General features: G+C 46.5%; 1 protein-coding gene across 1 annotated transcript; it reads right to left on the bottom strand.

Annotated features, from left to right (window-relative positions):
- Positions 1–3,641: 3,641 nt before the first annotated feature.
- On the bottom strand, positions 3,642–4,981 carry LDOC1 (LDOC1 regulator of NFKB signaling). Its single transcript, XM_007449839.1, has one exon. The coding sequence runs from the start codon at positions 4,903–4,905 to the stop codon at positions 4,465–4,467; it is 441 nt and encodes a 146-aa protein (XP_007449901.1). The 5' UTR covers positions 4,906–4,981; the 3' UTR covers positions 3,642–4,464.
- Positions 4,982–9,345: the final 4,364 nt, after the last annotated feature.

Below are 9,345 nucleotides of genomic sequence, written 5' to 3'. Positions count from 1 at the left end.
ACATGTTAAAAATTTGTGTACATTCAAATGAGCAGTTCTAAAAGTCCTGTATGGCAGTGCAATTTTCTGTGTCTAGAGAACAAATAAATCAGAAATATCCCAATTACTTCAGTTACCACTGAAATATAATTCCTTTTGCTTTCTTTTACTGGTATGATTTTTTTTTTAAGTAACAATTTTAAATGAGGCATATAAACAGTCTTGTGACAGTTTTTTATCTTGAGCTGACTGGTTGACTCTGAACTAACTGGTCATTTGAACTGACTGTATAGGGACTTTGGCTAAAATAGAATTATGTTATTGCAATTCTGTGCATGAAATCCTTTGTCATTTAGGGCAGGGGAAGAGAAGATATGAAAATATTGTGGATATAATCATAAGAAAAATTAATTTGTTATTGATCATAGCTCCGATACCAGGAGGTACACAAATGTTGCAGCATCTCACCACCACTCCCCCACCCAACTAATCCGGGGCAGGGCTTTTGCTCCTCTAACAAATCTTGCTCTGCTGTTAATAAATACTTCAAGCAAGCTATTACCCATCACAGGCTAACTGCATTTTTTTTTAAAGTCTCTGGACAATAGAATATTTGAAGATAAATGAACAAATCCTAACAGAGGCATTTCAGACAGGAGGGAAAAAAATGCAAGGGGGATGATCAGAAGTAAGAAGTAGGGGGCCACCAGCACTGTCGAAGGACACCAAACATAGTTGATTGTATCTACCTTTAGGACTAAGTGGGCATAAGACTGTAGGGAATATACTTGAACTACTGAGTAATGCAAACTACCAGACACTTTTAATGCTACTTTAGCAAAATTCATATTTCAAAGCAAATAATATATATACTTCATACAACTACCCCACACTGATCATCCATCAAAGAAAACATTCTCAGGACCGTGAACTGATACCCTTTTATTAGCTTTAAGTGCTTTAAGAACTTTAAAAATTGTTTAAATTCATTTGTTAAAAAATAAATATTCCACTGATTTTAACAACACATCTCCCTCTACTTCCAAATTGCTAAGGTTTTCACTATGTTGTAATAGCAGAAAATAACCAAACACAATGTGCATCATGTACCTCTAGCTTAATATATCATCCGGCAAAACACAGCAACACAGAATTAATGGATGGCACTACTTACCTATTCAAGTGATTAGAGAAATCCAAACATACATTGGAAGATTTAATAGGATTAAATGATTATGACCTTCAATATGATTAATTTCATTTCATTAATAGCACAACTTCAGTGACCGTTTCAAGTCCAGTGTGATGGGAATTCAGGAGTCTGAAGTTCATATTTGCTATTTCAACATTTTCACCTACTTTTAATAGTTTTCATTTGAGTGGTGATTTTATCTTCAGATATGCTTATTTACTTCTCCAATTCTCTTCTGCTGTGCCTTATGCCACTATCACACCACCATGAATTCCTCCTGTGGTGGTAAAGCCCTTGCCACTATCTGTGCTTTTATTGCAGAATCTGCCAAGGTAGCCAGATTCTTAACACTGTCCTCTGTAGCTCACAGCATAAACCGCTCTCCGGTTAAGATGAGGTCATACTGAAGTAGAGTGAGACCCCATATCAATATGATTGTATCCTTATAAAATGAGAAAATTTGGACACAAACACACACACACACACACACACACACACACACACACACACACACACACACACACACTGAGTCAGCTCAGGCATGTGCATACAAGCCCAGGACATGTACGTTTCAGATTCCAGAAGCTCTTGGCCTAGCTGTCATGAGTGCTACTCAGGTGCTGCATTGGCATCTTCACTGACCAGAAACCCCTTCCTTCTGCACAGAGCATGCACACACTTGGTTTGGTGGTGGGGAGTAGATCTCATCTATTCATGGCTTCAACTTCCACCTTGGAAAGGTCACTCTCAAATCTAATCACAGTCTAGATTCTCTTTCTGGACCTTACCTGTAGCAAGGTATCATCCCAATTCTGGCCCAAGGCACCGTAAAAGCAACAAACTGGAATGACCATGAGGGCAAGAACCACTTTTCTTTGACCACCGTATCTCTAACTCCTCTAAGTCTACCTGGACCACTGATCATTTTGAATGACTGATATTTGGTCTCAGTGGGTCTCACCTAGCTTTCAGCACTTGCCCACTACTTGCCCAGATCCACCCCCAGTATGGACCTCAACCTCCTTTGCTACATCATATCTACCCCTGTCCCACCCTCCAGAAACAACTTTCCTAGACTGGAAAAATGACTCCTGCTCTGGACTTTGCCTGTTCACTTAGTAAACCGGCTTTCTATCTGACTTCATGTCAGATCCCAAAGAGCAAATGAGGTCCTGTCATGCTCTCATTTCCACTCTTCCTGAGCCTGCTCTGCTCCTATTGACTCCTGACATTTTCCTAAGGCCAAGGTCATAGCAAGAGACCTGTTTCTGGAATGATGCTTCGGTTCCCAGTCCATGTTTACTGAGTGCTCATCACGCAGCAGGGACAGTTCAAAATACCTCATGGGTGTGATCTCATTGAATCCACACCTCTGAAGTACCCGGTATGATGACCAGTATCTCATTTAACCCACAATGTGAGGTTTACGTCACAATACAAATAAAAGAACACCTCGACTCAAAAGGTCTTAAACAACAAGACAATTTATTACCTAAATTAATTAGAGGTTCTAAGGTAGAGCTGGCTCCAGATGTGGTACAATAAAGACATGGGGGCAGATAGAGGTAAGAATGAGAACTTGGAACCTCCCAAATACTCCTAACAGCTCCTGGCTGGCAGAGATAGGCCCCACAAATCCCCTAACCGAGCTTCCCTGATTTAACATTTCAGTGACTTAACCTGGGGTAACTGCCTCACAAAGGTATGCAGATTCTTCTCAGCACTCACCCCACTCCCTTAGTGCCTCCGAGCCCTCCAGGCCCACAAAGAAATCTCAGCATAGCTCAGATAGCAGTATAAGATCTAGTTCAGGAGATAGCCAGGCATCTTGTCAATTTCTACAGGCAGGAATCTCGGGCACATGGATGGGTGGTGATTCTAAGGGTATCTGCCCAAGGAAGATGAAATGTTCAAATCAGGCTCCAGTTATTATGGGTGCATTTACCCAGGATCTAGGATTTAATGTTACCTCAAGCACCTAGAAGGGGTATTAAAACAATGTGCTACGTTGTTAAATGAAGCCTGAACTCAATAGCACCCCACAGGCACTAAGGGTTAAGGGGCAGAAGTTGCCGTGTTGAGGAAGAACCCAAAAGCTCAGGAAGACAGGAATATTGTGTGTCCTGATTTATGCCTGCTGTCCCAGTCTAATAATTAATAGTGTCCCCTTTAAGCTCTCTCAAAAGTGTCCCAGTTTGGGATGGTGTGCCACCTGCTCAGCCACACCTTACCCATGTCATTTGGAAGCCCCAGAGGACACTCCCTTCACCAGGGCTGCAAGAAATGCTTTGGTGAGGGGAGTACCAGATTCCCCATAAAGCCCTATGTTAGCTGTCCCCTGTAGCCTACACATGACAGTGGGGAATACTGGGATTGAATTAGGTTCCCTGATATCAATGAGAATATGGGAGTCAGGGTGAGTGGCAGAGGCCAATGACAGCCCTTAACCATTAAAAGAGACTCTTTTATCGTAGTGCTTGATATTTATTGAAAAGAATGTAAATGCTTTTTCCAGGTAGTACTGAGGAGCTGGGCTGAGTGCCTGCTTTTGTTTGTAGTTTTGTTTTTAGTATTTTTGTCCAAATGCACACATCTGTGGGATTGCTGCAATTTTGAAAGATAAATGACAGTTGTGCAAAACTGGTGCATAGGAGAAATGTCAACAATTTGGCTGCCAGGCACAACAGGCTCCTGCAGCAATCTGGTGAGGCAGGAGAAGACCTTGGGCGTTAGCAGGGAACTAACCAGCTTGAAAGATTAGCCCCTTGGGGGAAGTTGGTGAGCAGTCCAAACCAGTGTCCCAGGAGGTGTAGCCAACTAAGGCATCTTCTAGGTTGCTCCTTATCTCCAAAGGCCTGGTCTGTCGCTGTAATGTGGTGGAGGGTGCTTAGGTGGCAGCGTAGGTCTCTGGGCAAGATGTAGGCCTGAGAGTTGGCAGGGCTGTGCGGCACAGCTGTGCATAGTCCGTCCAGTTGGTAACAGGGGCCTGGCCTAGAGTTGGGGCTCAGAACACAGTTCAAGTCAGCAGGAGAGGGTCCTGGGGCTGGCCAGAGTGGGAGGCAGCGCACTTCAGAGAGAGGCCCCAGCCTCAGCAGCAGGTAACTGGAGCACTATCCCCGGAACAAAGACAAGCACTACGGGGAGGAGGGGGGAGGAGGAAGACAACCAGAGGCAGAGGTAGGGAAGGGGATGGGAGCGCTAGGGGAGCGCGGCGGCTCCGGGCGGGACAAGGCGGAGAGGGGAGAGGTGGCGGCGTGCAGGGCCCTCCCCCCTAGGCCCGAGGGTCTCCGGGCCTAGTAATCATCATCTTCATCTTCGTCGTCGTCGTCTTCGTCGTCATCCCAGCCAAAACACTGTTTCATCTCATCGAGGAAGGCCCGGTAATCACCTAGGATGGGGCTATCCATCTCAATGTAGGGCACCACCCACTCCTCAGCTTCCCCGATGAGCAGGCTGATTAGGAATGCCACCTTCATGGCGTCGTTGCAGAATCGGTTCTCGTTGACAAGCATGTAAGACGCCGTCTGCACGATAAACTCGGGGAGCCGGGAGCTCTCGCCGTCAAACGTTTCGGGGAAGGGCACCGGACAGCTCGGCGGACGTACCTGGCGCAGTAGGGTGGCCCTCTCGCACACCAGTAGCCGCAGCTGTTCCATGAGCTGGCTGTTCTCGATGCTCAAGGCGCGGTGCCGCATCAGGAGCGCATGCAGCAGCAGCACCAGCTCGTCCACCATGGCGAACAGCTCGCAAGTGCAGGGCAGGGTTCAGCTCGGTTCGGCTCGCCTAAAGTGCGCACGGAGGCCTCGCAGGAAGTGCGTGTCCGCGGTGGCGCCCGGTGGCTAGGGGCGAGAGGCGGTGCACGCAGGGGTCCCGGCGGCTACGCAAGCTCCGCCCACACAGCCGCTCTGACGGCCGGCGCGCCGGCGCCGCCCGGTTAGAGGGGGGCGGGCGCCCGGGAAGGCAGGGGGCGGGGCCGGGGTGGCGCGGGCTGGGTCACGGACTGCGAGCGTGTGGGTCTCCAGGCCGGTGGATGAGGGCGGTGGGCAGAGACCCAGTCCTGGATGTGAGCCCGGCCTTAGCCAGGACCGAGCGAGCGCTGAAGACCCATCTCTGAGAGGCTCAACCTGCTCAAGTTTAAAGGCTCAACTACCCTTCAACCCAGCCGACTCATACAATTCAGTGTTTTAGGTGGGTCTGTGGCCACCAGATTCCGTTTGCGTGGTTTTAACACATTTTTTGCTTATTTAAATCTCCCTCACCCAAAGAACTATTAGCAGTGCTGGCTGCACCACGGGAGTCACATCCTTTAAGAGTTATGAAAGATCCTCAGGGGTCCTGTCCTTTTTTTTTTTCTTTAACATCTTTATTGGAGTATAATTGCTTTACAGTGTTAGATTCTGCTTTATAACAAAGTGAATCAGCTGTATGTATACATATATCCCCATATCCCCTCCCTCTTGCATCTCCCTCCCACCCTCCCTATCCCACCCCTCTAGGTGGTCACAAAGCACCGAGCTGATCTCCCTGTGCTATGTGGCTGCTTCCCACTAGCTATCTATTTTACATTTGGTAGTGTATATATGTCCATGCCACTCTCTCACTTCGTCTCAGCTTACCCTTCCCTCTCCCCGTGTCCTCAAGTCCCTTCTCTACATCTGCGTCTTTATTCCTGTCCTGCCCCTAGGTTCGTCAGAACCATTTTTTTTTGGATTCCATATATATAGGGGTCCTGTCTTTCATGACAAAACAATATTTAAACAGGGATTCCTCTTTAGTTGGAAAATAATATTGTGTACCTCTATCCCTTTGTTTAAAATTAATTTTGTAAATAGCAAAGTGTAAAAAGTTCTGCAAAATTTAGCATCCTGTCTTTGACTCTATTTCCTGTCCTAATGTTAGTGTTCCTTGACTACTGGGTATTATTCTTTGCTTAACAATGAACACTTGTGTTTTTAAAATGGTTTTAGTTTTCTACTTTGAATGTTATTATTAAAATAGTTGACAAATGAGTCGGAATGAGGACCTTAGGGCCAACATATTCTGTTGGCTCTCCTTTTAAAATATATCCCGGGGCTTCCCTGGTGGCGCAGTGGTTGGGAGTCCGCCTGCCAATGCAGGGGATGCAGGTTCGTGCCCCAGTCCGGGAAGATCCCACATGCTGCGGAGCGGCTGGGCCCGTGAGCCAGGCTCAGGCTGAGCCTGCGTGTCCGGAGCCTGTGGTCCGCAACGGGAAAGGCCACGATAGTGAGAGGCCTGCGTACCACAGAAAAAATAAATAAATAAATAAAATAAAATATATCCCGAATTGAGTCACTTCTTGTTACTTCTACCAATACCACCCTGCTCCCAGCCCTCCTTTCTGACAGACTGTTGCAACTAATCACTTGGCTTCCTCTCTTCTCTTCCTATAGTGTATATATTCCCCAGAGCAGGCACAGGAATCCTTTAAAACAAAAGTTAAATCACTTCACTCCCCCTACTCAAAAACCTCCAATAGTTTTCCCCTCTCACTCAAAATAAAAACCAAAGTCTTGGTAATGGCCTAGCAGGCCCTGCCTCATCTCCTATGCCTCCTCCCAGTTTCTGCTCTGCTCTAATCACATTGTCCTCCTTGCTGATACTCACACACATCAAGTAGCTCTGTCCTCAGGATCTTTGTACTTTCTATCCTTTCTGCCTTGCAAGGCTCTCTCCTCATTTAACTGCCTGACTCCTTCTCCCAGTTTTCCAAGAGAACTTTCCTAACGACCTCATCTATCAGAGCACCCCACTCTCTGCCAGTAATCTCTAACCCCTTACCTTGCTTCATTCCTCTACGTAGCATTTATCATACCAGCAGCCATCATATCATACAGCACTTTGTTTTTTGGTCTGCCTCCACTTTAGAATGTAAGTCTGTGTGGACAGAGACTTTGCTTTGTTGGTTGCTCTATCCCTAATGCAAGAAAAGTGCCTGGCCCATGGTAGAAGCTCCATAAATATTTGGTGGATGAAAAAATCTCACAGGGTACAGATGTTAAGGGAAAAATTAGAAGTGGTGGCTGCACAAAGTGTTCAGAAATACTCTTCAAATTGTCCAGTTCTATGTCCGATCATGAATAGTTTCCATTGTAATAAATGGCAAAATAAAAATTTTAAACCCTACCCAGTTCTTTTACAATAGAATTGAAAGGGCATCCATGGAAGTGAGAAGCTGAGAAAGAGGAGAGAAACAAGGCCAAGGTCCAAGTAGGGAGAGGAGGGGGATCGCAGTGCTGAGAGGGTGAGCAGGGCAAAGAACAGGTAGGAGGGAATATGAACCCTTGGACTATCCTGGGATATGAGCTCCCCCACTGGTTGAGGAGGCCCTAGAGGCCAAGCAGGGACCCTCTCTCATTCATCCTTCCATCTTCTACATCTGAAAGCACTTACTAGGTGCTCCATAAATGTTCAGTGGCTGGAATGAAGGGACAGGAAATGTCAGAGGTAGGCTTCTGGCCATCCTGCTCATTCGGAGCTCAGGGTAGAAGGTGGACTTGCCTGGGGCAGCGGTGCAAGTATCCATCTCTACTTACCAGGTCTAGACCCTAATCCAGGAGGAGATGTCCAGAGTTCTACTCCGAGGAGCACACATTCTATGGCAGGCACTAGATCTGGCAATTGACATGGGCTGCCTCATTGACCCTTGCACAAGGACCATATATGGGGATGGGCACTCTGGGAGCCTGAGACCCAGGAGTTAAAGACTAGCCTAAACCCAGGAGAGCAATATGTTGGTGATGCGTTAGATACCACAGTCTCAACTTCTCTGACTCTGATGCCCATGCGTTTCCATTGAAAATTATTATGCACTGTACTTCTGTGAATCAAGAAGGTCTGATGGGGACCCAGAGATGATTAGGCCCGTGCTGCCCTAGTCCTCTTCCTACAACCCCATGACAGAGGGAGTCAGGGAGGAAACCATAGGAAGCAACCACTAGTATTACCTCTGAGGGGCCTCTGAGTTCCTAGACAACAAGAAATGCCCAGGCCAGAACCGGCCACAGAGCTGAGCAGTGATTTTGTGAGGTGCTTCCCAACTTGGATGGAGGGAAAAGAGACAGGCAGTTCATCAGTGACTCACAAGGGAAGCAGTCAGGAAGAGGTGAGCAGTATCACTATATAAATTATATAGAATTGCAATGTTCATGTTAACCAGCTTTGCAGTGCACAGGAGGCTCTCCCACCAAGGTCTAGGCCTGCCAGCCCTTCCTTGCCCATTCACCCTGCTTATGACTGTATGTTGCCTTCCTTATTCCCCTTTCTCCTCTAAAGTGACCCTTGAATGTTCCTTTACAGCTGTGTGAAGATGCTGGCGGCAGAGATAAGTACACCATGTGACTTATCTCAGACTCAGAAACTTTATCAGAATAGCTCTGGCCCAGAACGTCCCGAGGCGGGCTTCAAACCCCACTCTTTGGCATGAGCCCAGGCCCAAGGCCAAGGGAGTGATCCCTGGTGCCTATCACTTCTACCACCTTCCAAGCTCCAAACCCTGCCCTGGTATACACCTAGCAGCAAGACTGTCAGATTCCCTTGAAATAAACATGAAAACGTCCCTAGATTTTTCATCTTCCAGAGGAATATGTACAGATTGCGAAAACCATCCTGACACTTGAATATGCAGCCAGGAGCAGAAAACAGCTTTGAAGGGGATGTTTGTGAGAGGGTCAGATGGATGTCACTACGATCTGGGCCTCTGCCCTAGACCCCTCCCCCTCCTTCTTCTTAAGCAGGTGCACCTGGGGCTATGTTTGACAGTAACCACATCTAGAGGGCTATGGAGACCTCTAGCCTGAAGAGAGAAATAAGAAGGTACAGCTTTGTTCCTCGTATATTCATCCTCTCCAGCTTACCAAAGTGCCCTGAAACATTTTTACATGTTTATTTAAGTACTGAAAAAATATATTCTTATGTTAAAAGAAATTAAATAATACTGGCATGTTAAAATAAAAAGGAAACATCCCCAATAGCTTTCGTTCTCCCTACAGATCTCATTTAACAGGATTGTTGAAAATCCAAACTTTGGTTTGCCTCCTTCCATTGTATGTGTGTGTGTGCATGTGTGTGTGGATATGTGTGTGTATATATATATATATGTATATGTTGTGTGTGTGTGTGTGTGTATACGTATACACACACACGCACACACACAT

Source organism: Lipotes vexillifer, unplaced genomic scaffold, assembly GCF_000442215.2.
Source record: "Lipotes vexillifer unplaced genomic scaffold, Lipotes_vexillifer_v1.1 scaffold1281, whole genome shotgun sequence".
NCBI lineage: Eukaryota > Metazoa > Chordata > Mammalia > Artiodactyla > Lipotidae > Lipotes > Lipotes vexillifer.
This window is presented reverse-complemented; position numbering and strand designations above follow the sequence as displayed.

Bases quoted from the DNA above. Each gene is read 5' to 3' on its own strand.
- LDOC1 (XM_007449839.1), bottom strand. From the start codon at position 4,905: ATGGTGGACGAGCTGGTGCTGCTGCTGCATGCGCTCCTGATGCGGCAC.